Below are 23,479 nucleotides of genomic sequence, written 5' to 3'. Positions count from 1 at the left end.
TGATACAAACTGATTGAGCCGTCGTACAAAAACCTCTCACTGTAGAGAGACACGGCTCTCTGACTTTGAACACAACACACTCAACAACACACACTTCCTGTTGGTTATTATTCATTTACTATTTCACTGTATATGTATTAAGCACCGCCACATCTGTTCAGAATGAATCACATTTTTAGAGATTTATTGTTGAATGTGTCTGAAAGGGAAATTGATCCCTCCAACAATAAATGAAAGCAGACAGAAAAGGTTTTAGAAAGTAATATATCCACAATTAGAGTCCGATCCACATTAAAATGCTCCCTGACACATTCTGGATCAATCCTGTGATAAAGGGATTGATCCGTAGAGAAACAGCATCCTCAGAGTAATCCAAGTCCCTGTTGGAGTCAGGCGGAGCATTTCCATAGAGAGCCACTTTGCATCAGCAGCACCATGCTCCAGTGCTCTGGGAGACTTTATAGTCCTGAGAGTTGAACACTGGAGGACTGACAGCTGTCCTCCATGACAACAGAAGACACAGAAATCCTCCTCATCAGAAACATGACTCGGACCTCCGTCCTCATCTGGACTCTCCTCTGCTGCTGCTTCTCAGGTAAAGTCCAGAGAATCAAACTCCTCTCCTCTATGAACATCCGTCCCTCTGAAATGAAGCCGACTAAACCGTGATGCTGCTTTATGTTTTTGTCTCTGTGTCCTCAGAGTCCAGAGGTCAGGTCACAGTGACTCAGCCTGGAGCAGTGAGCTCTGCTCGGGGAGCCTCCGTCTCCATCAGCTGTAAGGTCAACCCAGAAATTCCTGTAGGGGATTCAAGTTTTGGTTCGAATAAAGGGAAACACGTTTTGCACTGGTACCAACATAGAGATGGAGAAGCTCCTAAACCACTCATTTACTTTGTTAATGTACGAGCATCAGGGATTTCAGATCGTTTTTCAGGCAGTGGATCAAACTCTGACTTCACGTTGACCATCAGTGGAGTTGAGGCTGAAGATGCAGCAGTTTATTACTGTCAGAGTAAACATTACATCAACAGTCAGCATTTGTTCACACAGTGAAAAAGCGTCGTACAAAAACCTCCCTCAGTCAGACTGAACAGAAACTGAACTGACTGCTGCAGCTGGAAGCTACTGCAGAGACTGATACAGTTCACTGAACACACACACACACACCACACACACACACACACACACACACACACAGTCCCCCTCAACAAGCTGAAAGTGTCCTCAAATGAAGAGAACAGTTCCAGTGAAGAAGCCCAATCAGAACATTCAAATCCCAACAACAGCAGAGTCAGCTCCACTGATGTCCAGACACTAACCAAATTCACCGTATATAGAACATCAACATCCACACATCACATGGAAACATCTCAGGACTCTGAAGCTCCAAATCTGCAAAACAACAAATGTTTTCTGAGGCAGAAACTCTGATGCTGTCATAAACATGATGTCATCTGGGACCCGATTCATACAGAACATGTCCCTGAACAAGCTGTCCTTTCATACTTGTTACTTATACACCCATCATGAGAGTTATCTCTATATAGAGACATACTATTTAGAAAATATCAGACTGTACACCTCAGTATTAGATCTTGAGCGTTGGCATGGAGGAAAAGGCCGCTGCTCACTGATTTAAAGCTCTTAGACTTTGGGTGTTTCCCAATGTCAAGGAAGGATCCTCCAAAGCCAGAATTTGGAGGATGCCACGTCATCAACGTCATCAACGTCCGTCGAAGGACCATTCCAATGTCAAGAATCCTCCGAATTCCTCCAAGGACTCAGTCCTTCATTCATTAAATGTCCCATTGACGGAGAAGGATGCATATATGTGTATCCTTCGCGGTCCCAAATCACCCACAATCCTATGCGCCTTTGCCGTCTCGTTGAAAAAAAAGAGCGGACATAAGCGGGAGTTCGAGCAGCATCGCTGACAGTGAAATAATAATTTAAATGTAAGTATCTTTAGTGTGTGCCGTACATTTGTTATCACCGTTAATGTTATACATCAATGTCAAGCTTAACGCTTTAAAGCTTGTACAAATTGCTATAATAATTAGGTAGATACACCCCGAGCTAACGTTAGCTAACTGAACCTGTCAGTTAACATTAGTCTGTTAGCTAGCTAGGTTGCCGTCTTTGTAAAGTTGAATGCACGGTGGCATGTTCATCTCTTTATATGCCGTTATCGTAAATACGTAACGTTAGCAGAGATTTAGAAAGTATGTTTATCACTGGTTGTGTATGTAGACGGGAGGTAACACTGCACCCTGTTAACTCCACTAGCACCGCGTTCAACGAAGGCTGACATGTATGAGTACTTTCCCATGTAATAACTGTATGTTATAGCATTCATAACGTAAACATCTTTATGTTGTGTTAACTGTCTTTTAACAGGGACTAACGGAGGCGGTCAACAAGGAGCGTCCTCCTGGCTTTGGAGGATCCTTCCGTGACATTAAGAAACGGCTGCTGATTCATTTTCTACATCCCAACAGCATAATTTAACAGCACAGTTAACACTTCCACAATCATTTCATCCAGTGTTTTGAAATGCAGCAAAATAATTAAGTGACGCCAGCCCGCAATGACGTGCACTTGATAGCCTGTTCCATTGTACATGTTCTCCAAGTGCTAAGGAGGACTCTGACCTGCTCCTGAAGGATCCTTCCTTGGAAGGACGAGTCCTACCAAGGAAGGATCCTTGACATTGAGAAACACCCATTGTTACGTTCCAGGCAGAGTAGAAACTGCCTGTCGTCATGTGTTTCCCTTTGGTTGTTTCTTCCTCTTCTCCACTCTGGTTTCTCTCCAGGTGAGAACGCGGATTGGTTCCCTCAGGCTCGGCCAATCAGCATTTGAGGAAGTCAGTAAAAGGAGAACACCTGAGAAGAGTTAAATCTCTCTGATCTCTGATCTCTTTGCTGGTTGAGCTGTGGAGGTTTCTGTTAAAACTTTAAACTTGCATGTAGTTGGAGGTTGAGGCCTTCAGGTTAGTTAGGGTACCCTGGGCATATTAAATGCAGGTATAACTTTGTATATATACACCCGGTTTAGTGCCCAGTGTGTGTTAAAAAATAAACACCTCATTAATCACAACTGTTGTATAATGTTGGAAAAACATTACGTTGATGATATTAGGGGTCAAAACGAGCCATAAGGTTTAAATACACTCAAACCAGTCAAAGAATCCAGTAAAACCAATAAGACATTTGTTTTATATTATATGAACATTTAAAAAAGAAATGCAATACATTTTTGATTCCGAAACTATATTTAGTAATTATTTAGTGAAGGTTTTTCCAGTTACACTTTCATATTCCATGCATAGCTAGATTTGCATCACAGGATGCACATATGTTGATGCCATAGTTGGCAGGCTTGTTGGCCATGTACTGTCAGAAGGGACAGCGTCCCCTGAATGGAACAAGGCATTCGTCTACAGTGACATAGGGACCAGGATTGTACAAGACCGGTACAATTTTTACCTGTTTATCCAATTCATGTCTGATCGCAGCTAGTTTGTCTCTTTCAGGTCGACCAGCTCTGGTGTTGCAGATGACCTGAGATATCATATGAAATTACTCCAGAGACATTGTTGCTTTAAAGATTGGCATTCGGCTCTCTTCTATTCTTCTATTCTCCCTTTGACTTGTACACACCAGCTATATACTAGGACTCGAATGTATGCACACAAGTCAGTCCGATCCAGTGGCTTCCATTTCTCTTGAAATACACACCTCATCTGCAAGGTGGTCATGTCCAGTATGAGCCTCTCTATTGGTCGGGATATGAAGAGATGAAATACTGATTGAATATGATTGACTAGTGTGGAAGAAAATCTTTTGGGGGTTTGAGTCATGTTGGATGAAAGTCTGCCTTGGCTTTGGTGTGGTGATGTTGACCATTTTATGTTCCCATCTTTAGATGCCCAGGTCCCCTCTGTTGAGGATGACTGCTGCCCATTGTGTTCAGCTGATGTAGAGACTACAGCAGACTGGTCCTCTTAAATCCTCTTCATCAAAGTCAACAGCATTAAACTCAATTTCTGACTCTGAAACCTTTTCCTCTACATCTCTTTTACCATCATAAATCTGTTCAAATTGTAAATGCAATTGTAAATAAATACAATAAGTATAAAGGGCATCAAAGTGAGATATTAATTTTGGGTCTTAACAACTACCTACGCACATCAGAGTATCTGGGTCAAAATGACCCGCAACATCATCTTTGTATAAAAACTCTGAACAGAGTGTCCAGATTTGATGAAAAAACTTCATGACCCTAAATAAGGAAATGTCATACAATTTCATGAAGAAAAAGATAGGTTAAACAATATTTTGGTCAACACTAAAACAGAAATGGGTCAAATTGATTACACAAATGCATCCTTCTCTGTCTATGGGAAATTTTCTGAATGAAGGACTCCGTCCTTGGAGGAATTCGGAGGATCCTCGAAATTGGAACGGTCCTTCGGCGGGCGTTGATGACGTTTATAACGTGGCATCCTCCAAATTCTGGCTTTGGAGGATCCTTCCTTGACATTGGGAAACACCCAACATGTTATAATGTCGTCCTGATATAAACACCACCTGATTCAACCCGAGTGTGAGTCCCAAGAAAAACCTCCACTATCAACTACATCAGCATGTTGACATCACATTATTTACAATATACAACATAGAAATCTGAGGTATCAGCTTCCGGTCGCTCAGACCACTATTTGTACTGCAGTGAGGTCACTTGAAGACACTTAAAGATAATTAAATAAAACGGAACATGAATCTTCCAGATATGTGTTGATATCACACGGAGAGCATGTTAGGGTTTGTTCTGTCCTTGTTTTTCCCCTCCCTGCTGGGGCCTGTTGCACGAAAGTAGAATACAGATATCCAGGATAAGTGAAAAAGCGCAGCTTGACTTAGTGTGATCCGCTCATCACGGCTTAATCGGTTACACGTTACCGAGCCAGGATAAACAGGTGGAGCTATGTCCAGCCAGGTGGAGATAACCAGGATGAGCAGGTGGAGCTATGTCCAGCCAGGTGGAGATAACCAGGATGAACAGGTGGAGCTATGTCCAGCCGGGTGGAGATAGCTGGGATAAGTGCACGGCTTTCTCAAATAGACCACGTTATTGATCCCAGATTTACTGATGCAGAGATGAGAAGACGCATGCGCCAAATGTTTCACCCAATGAGCAGCAGCTTCTAATAGAAAATAACGAGGAGGGAAGAATATGCACAAAGGGAAATACGGCTCTTATCAAACGGAGAAAAAAAGCCCGACATAGCGGACCGACTTAATGTGTGGGGGTGTAAAAATATAGCCTTTGCCTCAAAAGAGAGCAGAGGGAACTAATGTTCCTCAGGAAATGGACCAAGGACTTTAGGCTCAATTTCAAACCCTTAGTCACAACGTGAGAACAACCACAGACTTAGACTTAGACTTCTCTTTATTGATCCTTTTGGGATGACTCCCGTAAGGAAATTGAAAATTCCAGCAGCAGTTTTAGCAAGAAAAAAAGATTAAAAAAGATAAAAAAGACAGTATAAAGACAACAAAATAACAATAATAATGATAATAACAACAATAAGAACATTTGTCAAATAAACAAACAAAAGACCATAAATTATTATTAAAGTGTCAGTGTTGAGTCCAGTATTGAAGTGATAAAGTGATAAAGTGACTAGGTGTGAATTTAAGTCCAGGTGTGCGTGTATGTATGTATGTATGTATGTATGTATGTATGTATGTATGTATGTGTACTGTGTATGTATGTAATGTCCTCTCTGCCATGCACAAATATCTATAAAATATTCCTAATTCTTTGTACAATTAATGTTAATACAGAACAATCAGAAAGGGACAACAACTAGAAAAAGAAGTAAGTGAGCATATGTAAAACAATATTCATGTTTTTTTTATTCTTCTTACAAGTGACCGCACCACAATAAAAAGATTAAGAAGCATCGTGGTGTTTCCGGTGTGATGAATGTAAAACTACATACGTACTGTATATAGGCCACGTTATTAGTCCGGTGACGTGAGACTTGTTGAGACCAATGTAAGATATAATAAAAAAACAATAGGCCCACTTATTAGGAGTAGCCTAACACAAACTGTCCTTTATTAGAGAAGGACAAGCAACAAGAAAATGAAATCATGAATGTATTGGTCTCTGACCAGTCTGCCATTAATATCATCTGGAATATCGCTACATTAATATCATCTGGAATATCGCTACATTAATATTGTCACACTTAATCTCCGGAGTGCGTCCTGTAGAAACCTGAAGCTGAGACCACGGACGCTGCGCTGCTCATCTCTACTTTTACAGAGAGAGTGGACACTGACGCGATGCACAGGTCTGCCGCCGGGCACCGGCCACCGGGCAGCGGCCGCACGCCAGGCAGCCTCGACACACTACCGTCCCACCGGGAAAAGTCCCACTCCGCATCAGGGTGCCAGTGCAACCATTTCTAACATCTAAACAGCTGTAGTAGGGTTTAAATCCAACTCACTACAACAATAGTGACAAGTAGCTAATGCATGTTAATAAAAATAAAGCAGAACACATGCAGAAGACAACGGAATAAGTGTTAAACACGTTTATTTTGGATCACTCGGCAGCTGATTTGACACATGAGACTCCAGGATTAATCTTAGCCCGGCTGTTAGCCTGCTCTGGACCAGGCTAGCCGCAAAGAATTAATCTCCATGGTTACTTGGCTGGGCTTAATTCAATCTGGTTTCGTGCAACCGAGTCCAAGCTAAATTCATCCAGGATAACTTGAATATCCCGGCTTAATCCCTTATCCTAGTTTCGTGCAACAGGCCCCTGTTCTCTGGCTTCCCTGTGTGTTGTGGGTGTGTCTTCCCCTGGATCGTCACCACCACCTGCGCCTCATCACCTCCCGCATCACACCTGTTACTCATCACTCATCACCCTGGCTGTTAAATACCCTGGATCTACGCTCACTCATCGCCAGTTTGTCAGATTACCATCATGTATCATCCCTATGCCACTCAGTGCCTGCCCGCCTGCCCGCCTGCCCGCCTGCCCGCCCGCCTGCCCGCCTGCCCGCCCGCCCGCCCTATGTAGTAGGGGGTCGCTGCGCTGTCTGGCATTTAGTTAACGGGTGCTTGGTTTAAAAACATTGACCCCTGCTGCGTATTAGTTTCCTCGTAGTAGTTGGCTTACATTAAACTTGAAAAGGTAGGAGACTTCATCTCATTTGTTATAGACGAGGTTTATGTTTTCTTTTGATTGGAAATCTCTGTTATTTAATAAATAGATCCATTTGATCATTTTAATGTTTGATGTGTTGTTTACTTATTTAACTAACTAACTTTTGTATCTGCTGATGAAGTTCTTTGACATTGATCTGATGTTATATGATGATGACAAAGACTTCCTAGAGATATGCATATATTTATCATTTCTGCATGATTCTTAAAGGGTAACTACCAGTCTTTGCATCCTGGACCTGCTAACCCCCACCAGACTCCATGTTAATAAATGGTCATTTTAGCATAATAAAATACACCTTATTCAAAGTCGACAGAAGCAGCATGAAACTATGAAAAGCCGTTTGGGGTCGTCTTTTCATTTTTCCAACCATCAAAACTCTAGATTTGGCTGAAATAAACACATAGTTTCAGCCTACATGTAAAAATGTGTTGGCTCTAATCACTCTAAGCACACAGTAGTATGGATGGCGCTAACGTTAGCACATAGTATGGAGGGCGCTAACGTTAACACAGTCTATATGTTGGCTCTAATCACTCTAAAAGTTTTTTTTTTTTTTTAAATGGAGTCTGGTGGGTTTAGTGCTAGCGACTTCAGAGCTGTTTCTGATTAAACAAATGTCTCAAAAGGTCTATCTCTGTAGGGATCCTTTCCATAATGTTGTCAGACAGATTAAAAGATTAAAATATTAATCTGAGTCTGTCAGTGAGGAAAAAGTACTTCTGTGAAGGTAAACACAAGCTGGACAATTGTCCTATTAATTTACAATGACTGCAGCGATCTCACTTAATACTGGACTGATGTCAAAGACTGTTGTTCCCATCAGTCACTGGGACACAAAGACAAAGGAAGATATGGTCCAGATAGAAAAAAAAAAAACAGTAGTTACCCTTTAAGGTCTGACATTTGTTAAATTGAGCTTAAGGAAAAAAGTAGGGTTGCAATGTTACAATATATCAATGTCAATTATTTAACACTGAAACACTTTTACCACAGTAAATAACACTAATTTGCATTCCATGACCCCATGAAGCCTGATGCTTAAATGCTTAAATAAACTCAATGTGTGAACAAATGATCTGAGAGTAGTTTCAATTCGTTTGTGTGTTTGCACCAATCACCCAAGGCCCCATTCCACGGTGGGTAACCACTGCAGTGATAAACTCCTTTCTGATTCTGAAAATTGATGCTTTCCAATAATATAGACCGCTGTTTCATCTGCTGCCTTTAATGAGGCAAGAAAGTCCACTAATTAACCCTGACAAGGACCACCTGTGAAGTTAAATCCATTTCAGGGACTATCTCATGAAGGTCACTGAGAGAACACCAAGGGTTGGCAGCGCTATCAGAAAAGCAACTACTTTGAAGACACTAAATTACTTTTCAGTTATTTCAAAGTTTTGCTAAGTACATAATTCCACACGTGTTCATTCATAGTTTTGATGCCTTCAGTGATAATCTACAATGGAAATAGTCATGAAAAACTATCGAAATCATGAATTGGACACACGGATGACGCTGAGGATGAGAGAGATTGACGGATATTGATTTGGACAATGCCACAGAATCAACCCAAAATGGATTTAAAACTGATTGTCTTCTTTTCGCCCCCCCCCCTTCACCCGAGCAGGAAAACAATCTGCAGCTGGCCTCATTATCTGTTTCTGCGCACTGTCTTTGTCTCTCCTCAAGGACAAGGCTGAACTGAACTGAACTCTTAACAACACAGACAGTCTGCTGCCTCAAACCTCAACACACATGCACACAAACCCACATACATACACACACACACACCCCGTCCCTATCCCAACCCCCCTCCGAACTGACTATTAGTGTGTTTTTTGTTTTGTATTCTTCTTTTTTCTCCTTCTCATGCTGTATCGGATGCTAGTAACTTTAATTTCCTTGCGGGAGTCATCCCAAAGGGATTAATATTTTAAAGTCTAAGTCTAAATAAAGAAAACGCATTGAATGAGAAGGTGTGTCCAAACTTTTGGCCTGTGTGTGTGGGTTGACCCAAATATTGTTTAACCTAATTTTTTTTTATGAAATTGTATGTCATTTCCTCATTTAGGGTCATGAAGTTGTTCATCAAATCTGGACACACTTTTCAGACGTTGTATACAAAGATGATGTTGCGGGTCATTTTGACCCAGATACTCTGATGTGCTTAGGTAGTTGTTAAGACCCAAAATTAATATCTCACTTTGATGCCCTTTATTTTGATTGTATTTATTTACAGTTGCATTTTCAATTTGCACAGATTTATGATGGTAATAGTGATGTGGAGGAAACGGTTTCAGAGTCAGAGACAGAGTGCACTGCTATTGACTTTGATGAAGAGGATTCAGAGGACCAGTCTGCTGTAGTCTCTACATCAGCTGAACACAATAGGCCTTAATCATCCTCAACAGAGGGGACCTGGGCTTCTAAAGATGGGAACATAAAATGGTCAACATCACCACACCAAAGCCAAGGAAGACTTAAATCAACATGACTCAAACCCCCAAAAGATTTTCTGTTACACTAGTCGATCATATTCAATCAGCATTTCATCTCTTCATATCCCAACCAATAGAGAGGCTCATACTGGACATGACCAACTTGCAGGTGAGGTGTGTATTTCAAGAGAAATGGAAGCCACTGGATCGGACTGACTTGCATGCATATATTGGAGTCCTGGCTATTAGCTGGAGTGTACAAGTCATGGGGTCAATATAAGAAAAGAAGAGAGCAGAATGCCAATGATTAAAGCAACAATGTCTCTGGAGTAATTTCATATGATATCTCAGGTCATCTGCAACACCAGAGCTGGTGGACGTGAAAGACACAAACTAGCTGCGATCAGACATGAATTGGACAGACGGGTCAAAATTGTACCGGTCTTGTACAATCCTGGTCCCTGTGTCACTGTGGACGAACGCCTTGTTCCATTCAGGGGACGCTGTCCCTTCTGACAGTACATGGCCAACAAGCCTGCCAACTATGGCATCAACATATGTGCATCCTGTGATGCAAATCTACTTGTGCGTGGAATATGAAAGTGTAACTGGAAAAACCTTCACTAAATAATTACTAAATATAGTTTTGGAATTACAAAGGTATTGCATTTCTTTTTTTAAATGTTCATATAATGTAAAACAAATGTCTTATTGGTTTTACCGGATTCTTTGACTGGTTGGAGTGTATTTAAACCTTATGGCTCGTTTTGACGCCTAATATCATCAACGTAATGTTTTTCCAACATTGTACAACAGTGAAGTGATTATTGAGGTGTTTATTTTTCACACACTGGCCACTAAACCTGGTGTATATATACAAAGTTATACCTGCATTTAATATGCCCAGGGTACCCTAACTAACCTGAAGGCCTCAACCTCCAACTACATGCAAGTGTAAAGTTTGAACAGAAACATCCACAGCTCAACCAGCAAAGAGATCAGAGAGACTTTACTCCTCAGGTGTTCTCCTATTACTGACTTCCTCAAATGCTGATAGGCCGAGCCTGAGTGAACCAATCCTGCTTCACCTGCTGCACAGGTGGAAAGGAATCAGCGTTCTCACCTGGAGAGAAACCAGAGTGGAGAAGAGGAAGAAACAACCGATGGGAAAACACATGACAACAGGCAGTTTCTCCTCTGCCTGGAACGTAACAATGTCTAAGAGCTTTAAATCAGGGAGCAGCGGCTCAACATCTAATACTGAGGTGTACAGTTGCAGCTTGTATGCAAATAATTAAGAAGAGACATATTAAACTGGTGGAAAGAGGCGAGAGCTCTAAAAGACCGAGGTGAACCATCCAATCAGAAGGGCCTTAAATTTAAAGGCTCTCCTCCCAATTTCTTTAGATACATGTGGTACGGAGAAGAAAAGATGGTCAGTGTCTCTGAGGCTACAGGATGATCGATATAGAATCAAGTGTTGTTTCAGATAAGTAAGTTTGTGAACAAACTGCAACCAGTGAAACTGACATCGGACATTTAGTGAAAGAAGATTCAATGACAAAAAATCTGACGATGATGCGTCCTGAATGGAGGACATCTTATGGAGGACACCTCAGGACTAATCTGCAGAGACTATTATAAATCACATTCAGAGGTTTAAGACTGGCTTCAGCTGTGTTCTGGTAAACAACATCCGCATAACAGATTATAGGCAATAACCATTGAGTAATAATTTTTAATCTGATCTGTTTTGTAAAACAATTAATTGAGCGATATAACATTCTTAAGCTACAGTTTATTTTTTTCACAATAGAATTAACATGAGGTCTGGAGGTAAATTGGGAGTTGAGCCAAAGGCCCAGATATTTAAACTCCTCAACGTATACTAGAGGTGTACCATCCAGAAATTTGACCTCAAGAGAGTTATTTTGCTCATAGAGTGCAGATCTAGTTGCAAAAAGCTATAAGACTTCTTATTATGCAACAGAAGCAGATTAGAAAATAACCATGTTTGAATACGATTGAAATCAAGTTGAAGATATTTTGTATTTAGATGTGTATATATAAGTGTGTCATCTGCATATAGATGAATCTGGCAGTCTAAGAATATTTGTGAAAGATCATTTATAAAAATGGCAAATACAGGGGGCCCTAGGGAGGAACCCTGAGGGACACCCGTTTCAGTTAGTCTAGACTGTGAGGGAGCAGCATTAAGAGACAAACTTTGATGTCTGTAATAAAGATAAGCATTACACCAGAGAACAGCTGATTTGGAAAGACCAATTGCATATAGTTTATCGAGAAGAATATAATTATTGATCTTGTCAAACGCCTTAGTGAGGGCAATAAAAATTGCACCAGTAGACCTGTTGTTATCTTGTTATTTGGCAGGAAAAATATCATTAGTAAATGAAGTAAGGGCTATTGTTGTATAGTGATTAGTTATAAATCCAGATTAATTTGGAATCAAGAAGGAGAAGTCATTAATATGTTTAGAAAGTTGCTTAAAGATAACCTTTTTGAATATCTTAGCTACATTACTGATTGTGGAGATTGGCCTTTAATTGTTAACATCAAGTGAATCACCACTTTTGTGTAGTGGTGAAACTTTCCCTAATTTCCACATTAATGGAATTACACAAGTGGAAAGTGATAAATTAAATAAATCACATAGTGGAAATGACAGAACATGAGAAGAGAGTTTGATAATTTAATGTCCAGAACATCAGGACCAGCCCCCTTAGAAGATTTTATTTCAGGGACACATTACTCCATTTCTGTTAGTCACATGTCTGAAAATGTTCATGCAAATATCTGCATATGTTAACTTTGCTTACAATATGAAAGCGGCTGTAAGTGACAGGATGTTTCTTTTTAGCTGAGTATATTTCCTACTTTCAGTTAAAACATGTTACCCAGTTCCTGGTTTTTGACACATCTATGACACAACCCTGCATGGATGTTTCTCCATAATGAAAAGTGTACTATAAGAATGTCCAATCCTCAGTCTGGTGATGACTGTCTCCTACTTCCTATTTCTTCCTCCTCTTCTTAAACTACCAACACTAGTTTTAGACTAAACTCTTCTCAGGTGTTCTCCTTTTACTGACTTCTTTGAATGCAACGACAAGCTGTTTCTACTCTGCCTGGAACCTAACAATGTCTAAGAGCTTAAAAGCGGACTTTTCCTCCATGCCAACACTCAACATCTAATACTGAGGTGTACAGTACAATATTTTCGAAATAGTATGTCTGTATATAGAGACAACTCTTATGATGGTGAATAAGTATCAAGTATGAAAGGACAATTTGTTCAGGGACATGTTCTGTATGAATTGGGTCCCAGATGACATCATGTTTATGACAGCGTCAGAGTTTCTGCCTCAGAAAACATTTGTTGTTTTGCAGATTTGGAGCTTCAGAGTCCTGAGATGTTTCCATGTGATGTGTGGATGTTGATGTTCTATATACGGTGAATTTGGTTAGTGTCTGGACATCAGTGGAGCTGACTCTGCTGTTGTTGGGATTTGAATGTTCTGATTGGGCTTCTTCACTGGAACTGTTCTCCTCATTTGAGGAAACTTTCAGGTTGTTGAGGGTGTGTGTGTGTGTGTGTGTGTGTGTGTGTGTGTGTGTGTGTGTGTGTGTGTGTGTGTGTGTGTTCAGTGAACTGTTCAGTCTCTGCAGTAGCTTCCAGCTGCAGCAGTCAGTTCAGTTTCTGTTCAGTCTGACTGAGGGAGGTTTTTGTACGACGCTTTTTCACTGTGTGAACACACTCTTACTGTTGATCTTACGATAACTCTGACAGTAATAAACTGCTGCATCTTCAGCCTCAACTCCACTGATGGTCAGATTGAAGTCAGACTTTGATCCACTGCCTGAAAAACGATCTGAAATCCCTGATGCTCGTACATTAACAAAGTAAATGAGTTATTTAGGAGATTCTCCATCTCTCTGTTGGTACCAGTGCAAAACTTGTTTTCCAATATTCAAACCCCAACTTGAATGGGCCGCTACTAAAACATCTTGACTGAGCTTACAGCTGATGGAGACGGAGGCTCCCCGAGCAGAGCTCACTGCTCCAGGCTGAGTCACTGTGACCTGACCTCTGGACTCTGAGGACACAGAGAAAAAAACATAAAGCAGCATCACGGTTTAGTCGGCTTCATTTCAGAGGGACGGATGTTCATAGAGGAGAGGAGTTTGATTCTCTGGACTTTACCTGAGAAGCAGCAGCAGAGGAGAGTCCAGATGAGGACGGAGGTCCGAGTCATGTTTCTGATGAGGAGGATTTCTGTGTCTTCTGTTGTCATGGAGGACAGCTGTCAGTCCTCCAGTGTTCAACTCTCAGGACTATAAAGTCTCCCAGAGCACTGGAGCATGGTGCTGCTGATGCAAAGTGGCTCTCTATGGAAATGCTCCGCCTGACTCCAACAGGGACTTGGATTACTCTGAGGATGCTGTTTCTCTACGGATCAATCCCTTTATCACAGGATTGATCCAGAATGTGTCAGGGAGCATTTCAATGTGGATCGGACTCTAATTGTGGATATATTACTTTCTAAAACCTTTTCTGTCTGCTTTCATTTATTGTTGGAGGGATCAATTTCACTTTCAGACACATTCAACAATAAATCTCTAAAAATGTGATTCATTCTGAACAGATGTGGCCGTGCTTAATACATATACAGTGAAATAGTAAATGAATAATAACCAACAGGAAGTGTGTGTTGTTGAGTGTGTTGTGTTCAAAGTCAGAGAGCCGTGTCTCTCTACAGTGAGAGGTTTTTGTACGACGGCTCCATCAGTTTGTATCACTGTGGTACACGTTCGGTGGAGGAACCAGACTGGAACTTGGCTGTGAGTACATTTAAGTCTTTTAATCACCCAGATTTTATATCTCTTCTATTTGAATTTCATAGCTGTAGAGCGTAAGTAAGTTCAATTTTTATGTATTTTATTAATTCATGAGCAATGTTTTAGTCTTCTGCAGACATCTAACTCTCTAAAAGCTGAAATATCAGATTTTACATCATTTCACATGATTTTTTAACATTGTTCTACCCACAATCCAACGCCAGTTTTTTATTAGAAATTTAAATGATGAATAAGAAGGTTATGCGTGTCTGATTGGCAGGAGAAACCTTGTAATCAGGTTTTAGACGACAGAAACTTGAGGACTTGTAGTTTAGGTGTTGTCAGAGAGAAGTCAAATTATCAAATATTTCTGCAAAAATGCTGAAATGTATATCAGTATTTCTGTTTTTATTTCTACTTTTTTATCATATAGACTAACTCAGAGCAGCTTCAATAAAGGTTTTTTTCTACACTCCTGTCAAACTGAAATTCATAACTTAAGTTTTCCTTAAATAGGTTTGGTATTGTTAATTTTTAATAATCCACCACATTAATAACTGTTTTGATGATTTTAAATGTATTTTCATTAAGTAGTAATGAACAGTGTGAAGATAAAGATCGGCATTTGGAAACGCTCAAATTGTGTTATCTTTATATTGTTGAAGCTGGTTTGAAATCTTTTTGAACAGTTTGCTAAATGACTGAAATCTACATGTAGAACACGTGATCGTTGGCACATCAGTTCCTCTATTTGTCTATTTTCACTAATAATTTTAAAGTAAAGTTCTTACAAGACATTTTAAAAAATGTTGCCAAATCTGTTTTTTATGTCCAGTGCAGTTTGATGTATTTGGGTCATATGAGGACTCTTTCTGTGCTGATATGCATGAGAGGTTTCTTAAAGGGAAGTGAAACAAGGTGTGAGTGAGTGACTGGTGGAGCAGAAAAACCATGAGACAGAAACTCCTTAAAGGAAAAATAAGCCCCCCCCCCCCCCCCCCCCCACACACACACACACAGTAAAGGGGTCTGAGTTGCTGGTGTGTGCTTCTCTAACCGTTAACTTATTTTGAGGTTTGATGCAAATCCTTTTTAACCCTTCCACCTCTGCTGCTATAGGTGATGTGCGCCCCACCCTGACGGTGCTGCCCCCCTCCAGAGAAGAGCTGCAGCAGGGGAAGGCCACGCTCATGTGCCTGGCCAACAAGGGCTTCCCCTCAGACTGGAGTCTGGCCTGGAAGGTGGACGGCAGCAGCAGCAGCAGCTGGGAGGAGAGCAGGAGCCCGGGGTGCTGGAGGACGGCCACTACAGCTGGAGCAGCACCCTGAGGCTCCCTGCAGACCAGTGGGGAAGGTGGGCTCTGTGACCTGTGAGGCCACCCAGGGCTCCAGACTCCGCTCTCAGAGACACTGAGGAGAGACCAGTGTTCCCAGTCCTGAGCTGACTCCCTGGCAGGGACTCTGCTACTGGTTTTACTCTGACACTGCTCTCACTCTGCACTCTGCAACTAGCTCTGGCTTTTATTTCTCCTCTTTCAATAGACACATTTACCAGCTGGTTACAATTTCTCAATATTATTTCAGTGTTTCCACATAATAAAGACGTATTCATCAAATCAGCTGTTTCCTGTTATTATTGTCAAAGTGTCTTATTACTTCTTTTCTTAATGGTGTCACGGACTTTATGAAATCCTGAAGACAAACTGATCCAACAAATATGTTCTAATGTCTCCATGGTGACTGTAGAAAGACAGTATAGGATTATATAAAACAATGTCTATAATGATAAACCTTAGGAACAAAACTTATGGTGGGAACATTTCAATAATAAATCATCCAATCATCTCTTATTACTGAAGTTTGTTCAAAGTAAGGACTAGAATATGTTATTGGCTTTAAGAGTGTCTAAAGAACATTCGTTATTATTCAAACAAACTACAAACAGTCTGATGAATATTTTCTAAATCTGAAATAAAAAGCACAACATCATCAGCGTAGAGAGAAATAAAATGAGTGTGATCTGCAGTTCAATCTCTGAAATATTTACATTACAAGTAAAGAGAAGCCAAAAGAAAATAACTCCAAATGACTAAAATGTTATAGACATGATTACTAACTTTACAACATGAAATAAATCACATTTTGTAATTCATTTCAACAGTGAGTATGTTTGAGTTTCTATTAAAAGTGCTAAGATTTAAAATAAAGTAATATTTTTTAGTGTTGATGTGTCATCATAAGAGATGGCAAAAGTGCTCCCTTTCCGTACTATACTACAGATACTTGTGTCTATAAATACTCTGTTAAAAGTCGAAGTACTGATTTAACTTCTTTACTCAAGTACAACTAACAAAGTACAGGCTTGGAAATTTACTTAAAGTATAAAAGTAAAAGTAGCCTTGCCAATGACAAGCATTTTTAGAGTGCAAGCTGAGAAACTACAGTGGACATGGAGAAAAGGCTCTTTAAATGCCACTGGCTGTATTTTAAATAGATATCTGCCAATAGGCCTACAACATCCCATATATGATTATTGAGACAGAGACTGGAACTCCAGGTTAATAAGATTCTGACTGAGCAGCGAGATATGAATTCAGTTGTGATTCTGTGAGAATTCACAGATCCAGTTCATCTTTTTTCTTAATATTTAAAGGAATCTACATGTATGTACTGTAGGTGTGCTCAGATATGGCTTCTGGAAAGAAAATAAAGGATAAAATATGAATGACTAAATTTACATTAATTAATAAGTTCCCTATATTTTGGAATTAAGCAGCACATTGGCCAGGAGTCATTCTTGATGCATGGTCTACTATCTCAGACATCTCTATCAGATCATGCTGAGGATGATGGGAATCTATCAAGTTGTCCTGTAGTGGTGCATCAAGTGCAACGTACAGTAGCCTAGTGTATTAATTAGATTCAATTCAGAATTGATGACTCAAACAATAATAATGGTAACTCATGCTGGTGTGTGTGTGTGTGTGTGTGTGTGTGTGTGTTTCTGCAAATAAATAAATAACGTTGTAAAGGCTACCATACGCAATGCATAGGAATCATACTGTGTATGCTAGTAAATAATAACAATAAACCCACTATTCATTCCATTATCTTAATGCTGTCTAACTGTAGCATGTAAATAATACACCTAAAACACAAACGTGAGCCAGGGCATTCAACAATTGCCATGATATCGAATCCACAGCCAGGTATGATCTAGGTAACAGGTGAAGAACACAATCAACTAAATCGCTAGCTAACTTACTTTAAATGTGCAAGAACTATAGACCAACACAACAACAGGAAAGATGGAAAGATATTCACAGATTCAAACTTCTGGGATCAATTAGTGTCTCCACATTTAAGATTAGTTTTAAGACTTTTCTTTTTGGTAAAGCTTATAGTTAGGGCATAGAATCGAATATTGTTAGGGAGTAGTAGTTAGTCACATAGTTTTCAGATTTTTCTTTCATATAATCAAGAATATAATAAAACTAAAGGGAGACTTGGCATACAGCCCGATCCGGTTGGGGAGAGTTCTAACCCGACCGGGCTGGAGCTCTCTTTACCTTGTCTCTCTTGGTTTTGCTGTAATAATAGTTTTAGACAGCTGGGGACTTATTTTGATACACTAGTTAGGGCATAGAATCGAATATTGTTAGGGAGTAGTAGTTAGTCACACAGTTTTCAGATTTATCTTTCATATAATCAAGAACATAGCAAGGCTAAAGGGAGACTTGGCATACAGCCCGATCCGGTTGGGGAGAGTTCTAGCCCGACCGGGCTGGAGCTCTCTTTACCTAGTCTCTCTTGGTTTTGTTGTAATAGTTTTAGACAGCTGGGGACTTATTTTGATACACTGATCTCCTCTCTCCTCTATCTTTCCATCTTTTCATTTATGTGCATCCATGTCCCAGGAATGCTTGTTACTAACCTAGCTCTGGGGAGTCATTCCCCGGAGTCCTTATGTTCTTTTTCCCCAGCATGTTCCCTTGGATCAGAGAGGCTCCAAAATCAGGGTAGCAGCTGTCGCCATGGTCCCGCTCCATGTTCTGTGATGCCATGTTCAACTGCTACACTGCAGTGCCCTGCTACGTCCTGCTACATCCTGCTAGGTCCTGCTACGTCCTGCTGTGCCTTGTAATGCCGCACAGCGTCCTGCTAGGCCATGAACTACTACAAAGAACTGCTACAAACTATTAATTTTTTCTATTTTTGTTATTGCCACTCTTCATTAACCCCAACCGGCCCGTCAGATACCGCCTACCAAGAGCCTGGGTCTGACCGAGGTTTCTGCCTAAAAGGAAGTTTTTCCTCGCCACTGTGGCCCTGTTGCTGCTCTGGAGGAAACTACTAGAACTGTTGGGTCCCTGTAAATTCTGGAGTGTGGTCTATCTGTATAGTGTCTTGAGATAACTCTTGTTATGAATTGATACTATAAATAAAATTGAATTGAATTGAATTAGTCTATAGTGAAATTATATTAAATCACAAATGACGCATCTTTCCTACCGTATTAAGGTTATCAACGAGCTACAAACTCATTTTTATCAAAACGAGCCGTTCTCCAACCTGGAGAAATAAGACTGGTCTCTAGCAGCAGCCAGCGGTGCTTAGGGACCGTCTATAAACTACAACACCAACACCCAAATATCTGTTAATTTAATGATTAAATAAGGTAGTGTCTCCAAACTTATGTTTTAACAGTAAGAGCTGTAGTACAACTAGGAGGAGACAAATTATAATGAAGGTAAGAATATATATAGAATATCTTTCCTATTTTGCTCACGTTAATAAATCCTTGAGCACGGATTGTTATGAATTCTTTTCTCAGCTGAAATATCTGAAAAATCTACTTAAGTACCGTAAGAAAGTACAAAGTGTACTTTGTTACTTCCCATCTCTGGGAGTTGCTAATCCACTTCTACTCAGACCATCATCCAGTCTGTCCTCTGCCCGTCCATCACTGTCTGGTTTGGATCTGCCACCAAGAAGGACAGGAGCAGACTACAACAGACAGTTAGGACTGCAGAAAAGATCATCGGCGCCAACCTGCCCTCCGTCCAGGACTTCTACTCCTCCAGAGTCAGGAATCAGACCCATCTCACCCCGGACACAACCTGTTCCAGCTTCTCCCTCTGGTAGGCGCTACATAGCACTGTACGCCAAAACCAACAGACTCAGGATCAGTTTCTTCCCACAAGCCCTCTCCCTGATGAACAGCTGACTTCTGACTCACAGTGCCAGGTTCAATTCCTGAGCAATAACCCAGCAACACTGTCTCTAATCAGTCTGTTTACTGGTTCCACTTAATATGTATTCATCATTCTCTATTTCAGAGCTGTTCATATTGTTCAAACTGTTCATATTGTGAAATAATAACATAATACTATTTATTCCAGCACCCTTTGCACTATGCTGAATAAATAAAAGTATAATAATTCCAATTCACTTTACTTGATAAATATCAAGTATGAAAGGACAGCTTGTTCAGGGACATGTTCTGTATGAATTGGGTCCCAGATGACATCATGTTTATGACAGCGTCAGAGTTTCTGCCTCAGAAAACATTTGTTGTTTTGCAGATTTGGATCTTCAGAGTCCTGAGATGTTTCCATGTGATGTGTGGATGTTGATGTTCTATATACGGTGAATTTGGTTAGTGTCTGGACATCAGTGGAGCTGACTCTGCTGTTGTTGGGATTTGAATGTTCTGATTGGGCTTCTTCACTGGAACTGTTCTCTTTATTTGAGGTAACGTTCAGGTTGTTGAGGGGGACTGTGTGTGTGTGTGTGTGTGTGTGTGTGTGTGTGTGTGTGTTCAGTGAACTGTATCAGTCTCTGCCGTAGCTTCCAGCTGCAGCAGTCAGTCCAGTTTCTGTTCAGTCTGACTGAGGGAGGTTTTTGTACGACGCTTTTTCACTGTGTGAACACAGGCTGACTGTTGATCCAATCATAATCCTGACAGTAATAAACTGCTGCATCTTCAGCCTCAACTCCACTGATGGTCAGATTGAAATCAGACTTTGATCCACTGCCTGAAAAACGATCTGAAATCCCTGATGCTCGCTCGTTAACAAAGTAAATGAGTGGTTTAGGAGCTTCTCCATCTCTCTGTTGGTACCAGTGCAAAACTTGTTTTCCAATATTTGAACCCCAACTTGAATGGGCCGCTACTAAAACATCTCGACTGAGCTTACAGCTGATGGAGACGGAGGCTCCCCGAGCAGAGCTCACTGCTCCAGGCTGAGTCACTGTGACCTGACCTCTGGACTCTGAGGACACAGAGACAAAAACATAAAGCAGCGTCACGGTTTAGTCGGCTTCATTTCAGAGGGACGGATGTTCATAGAGGAGAGGAGTTTGATTCTCTGGACTTTACCTGAGAAGCAGCAGCAGAGGAGAGTCCAGATGAGGACGGAGGTCCGAGTCATGTTTCTGATGAGGAGGATTTCTGTGTCTTCTGTTGTCATGGAGGACAGCTGTCAGTCCTCCAGTGTTCAACTCTCAGGACTATAAAGTCTCCCAGAGCACTGGAGCATGGTGCTGCTGATGCAAAGTGGCTCTCTATGGAAATGCTCCGCCTGACTCCAACAGGGACTTGGATTACTCTGAGGATGCTGTTTCTCTACGGATCAATCCCTTTATCACAGGATTGATCCAGAATGTGTCAGGGAGCATTTTAATGTGAATCAGACTCTAACTGTGGATATATTACTTTCTAAAACCTTTTCTGTTTGCTTTCATTTATTGTTGGAGGGATCAATTTCACTTTCAGACACATTCAACAATAAATCTCTAAAAATGTGATTCATTCTGAACAGATGTGGCGGTGCTTAATACATATACAGTGAAATAGTAAATGAATAATAACCAACAGGAAGTGTGTGTTGTTGAGTGTGTTGTGTTCAAAGTCAGAGAGCCGTGTCTCTCTACAGTGAGAGGTTTTTGTACGACGGCTCCATCAGTTTGTATCACTGTGGTACACGTTCGGTGGAGGAACCAGACTGGAACTTGGCTGTGAGTACATTTAAGTCTTTTAATGACCCAGATTTTATATCTCTTCTATTTGAATTTCATAGCTGTAGAGCGTAAGTAAGTTCAATTTTTATGTATTTTATTAATTCATGAGCAATGTTTTAGTCTTCTGCAGACATCTAACTCTCTAAAAGCTGAAATATCTGATTTTACATCATTTCACATGATTTTTTAACATTGTTCTACCCACAATCAAACGCCAGTTTTTTATTAGAAATTTAAATGATGAATAAAAAGGTTGTGCGTGTCTGATTGGCAGGAGAAACCTTGTAATCAGGTTTTAGACGACAGAAACTTGAGGACTTGTAGTTTAGGTGTTGTCAGAGAGAAGTCAAATTATCAAATATTTCTGCACAAATGCTGAAAGATATATCAGTTAGTATTTCTTTTTTATTTCTCCTCCTTTATCATGGAGAATAACTCAGAGCAGCTTCAATAAAGTTTTTTTTTTCCACACACACTTAAGTTTTCGTTTTGTTATCCACCACATGAATAACTGTTATGATGATTTCAAATGTATTTTCATCAAGTAGTATTGAACAGTGTGAAGATAAAGATTGGGATTTGGAAACGCTCAAATTATTAATTATCTTTATATTGTTGAAGCTGGTTGAAATCTTTTTTAACAGTTTGCTAAATGACTGAAATCCACATGAAGAACATGTGATCGTTGGCACTTAATTTCCTCAATTGTTTATGTTTTCACTAATAATTGGAACAATTTAAAGTAATGTTTTTACAAGACATTTTAAAAAATGTTGCCAAATCTGTTTTTTATGTCCAGTGCAATTTGATGTATTTGGGTCATATGAGGACTCTTTCTGTGCTGATATGCATGAGAGGTTTCTTAAAGGGAAGTGAAATAAGGTTTGAGTGAGTGAGTGACTGGTGGAGCAGAAAAACCATGAGACAGAAACTCCTTAAAGGAAAGATAACCCCCCCCCCCCCCCCCCCCACAGTAAAGGGGTATGAGTTGCTGGTGTGTGATTGACAGCTGTGTGCTTCCTGTCCTCTAAGCCGCTGCTTCTCTAACCGTTAACTTATTTTGAGGTTTGATGCAAATCCTTTTTAACCCTTCAACCTCTGCTGCTATAGGTGATGTGCGCCCCACCCTGACGGTGCTGCCCCCCTCCAGAGAAGAGCTGCAGCAGGGGAAGGCCACGCTCATGTGCCTGGCCAACAAGGGCTTCCCCTCAGACTGGAGTCTGGCCTGGAAGGTGGACGGCAGCAGCAGCAGCAGCTGGGAGGAGAGCAGGAGCCCCGGGGTGCTGGAGGACGGCCACTACAGCTGGAGCAGCACCCTGAGGCTCCCTGCAGACCAGTGGAGGAAGGTGGGCTCTGTGACCTGTGAGGCCACCCAGGGCTCCCAGACTCCGCTCTCAGAGACACTGAGGAGAGACCAGTGTTCCCAGTCCTGAGCTGACTCCCTGGCAGGGACTCTGCTACTGGTTTTACTCTGACACTGCTCTCACTCTGCACTCTGCAACTAGCTCTGGCTTTTATTTCTCCTCTTTCAATAGACACATTTACCAGCTGGCTGCAATGTCTCAATATTATTTCAGTGTTTCCACATAATAAAGACGTATTCATCAAATCAGCTGTTTCTTGTTTATTATTATCAAAGTGTCTTATTACATATTTTCTTAATGGTGTCACTGACTTTATGAAATCCTGAAGACAAACTGATCCAACAAATATGTTTTAATGTCTCCATGGTGACTGTAAAAAGACAGTATAGGATTTTATAAAACAATGTCTATAATAATAAACCTTTGGAACAAAACTCATGGTGGGAACATTTCAATAATAAATCATCCAATCATCACTTATTACTGAAGTGTATTCATAGTAAGGACTGGAATATGTTATTGGCTTTAAGAGTCTCTAA

At 40.7% G+C, this 23,479-nt stretch overlaps 1 protein-coding gene and 1 pseudogene across 1 annotated transcript; one reads left to right on the top strand and one right to left on the bottom strand.

The window, feature by feature from the left end:
* The window catches only part of LOC116678515 (immunoglobulin lambda-1 light chain-like), a 30,274-nt pseudogene that overhangs the window by 2,001 nt on the left and 4,794 nt on the right, over positions 1 to 23,479 (bottom strand).
* On the top strand, positions 419 to 23,186 carry LOC116678516 (immunoglobulin lambda-1 light chain). Its single transcript, XM_032508421.1, has 5 exons — positions 419 to 595; positions 703 to 1,038; positions 14,516 to 14,557; positions 15,674 to 15,819; positions 22,824 to 23,186. The coding sequence occupies exons 1-5, from the start codon at positions 505 to 507 to the stop codon at positions 23,007 to 23,009; spliced, it is 801 nt and encodes a 266-aa protein (XP_032364312.1). The 5' UTR covers positions 419 to 504; the 3' UTR covers positions 23,010 to 23,186.

This window comes from Etheostoma spectabile, unplaced genomic scaffold (genome assembly GCF_008692095.1).
Source record: "Etheostoma spectabile isolate EspeVRDwgs_2016 unplaced genomic scaffold, UIUC_Espe_1.0 scaffold00007610, whole genome shotgun sequence".
Classification (NCBI taxonomy): domain Eukaryota; kingdom Metazoa; phylum Chordata; class Actinopteri; order Perciformes; family Percidae; genus Etheostoma; species Etheostoma spectabile.
This window is presented reverse-complemented; position numbering and strand designations above follow the sequence as displayed.

Bases quoted from the DNA above. Each gene is read 5' to 3' on its own strand.
- LOC116678516 (XM_032508421.1), top strand. From the start codon at position 505: ATGACAACAGAAGACACAGAAATCCTCCTCATCAGAAACATGACTCGG. The intron at 596-702 runs GTAAAGTCCAGA...CTGTGTCCTCAG, and splicing joins CCTCTGCTGCTGCTTCTCAG to AGTCCAGAGGTCAGGTCACA. The intron at 1,039-14,515 runs ATTTGTTCACAC...AGTTTGTATCAC, and splicing joins ACATTACATCAACAGTCAGC to TGTGGTACACGTTCGGTGGA.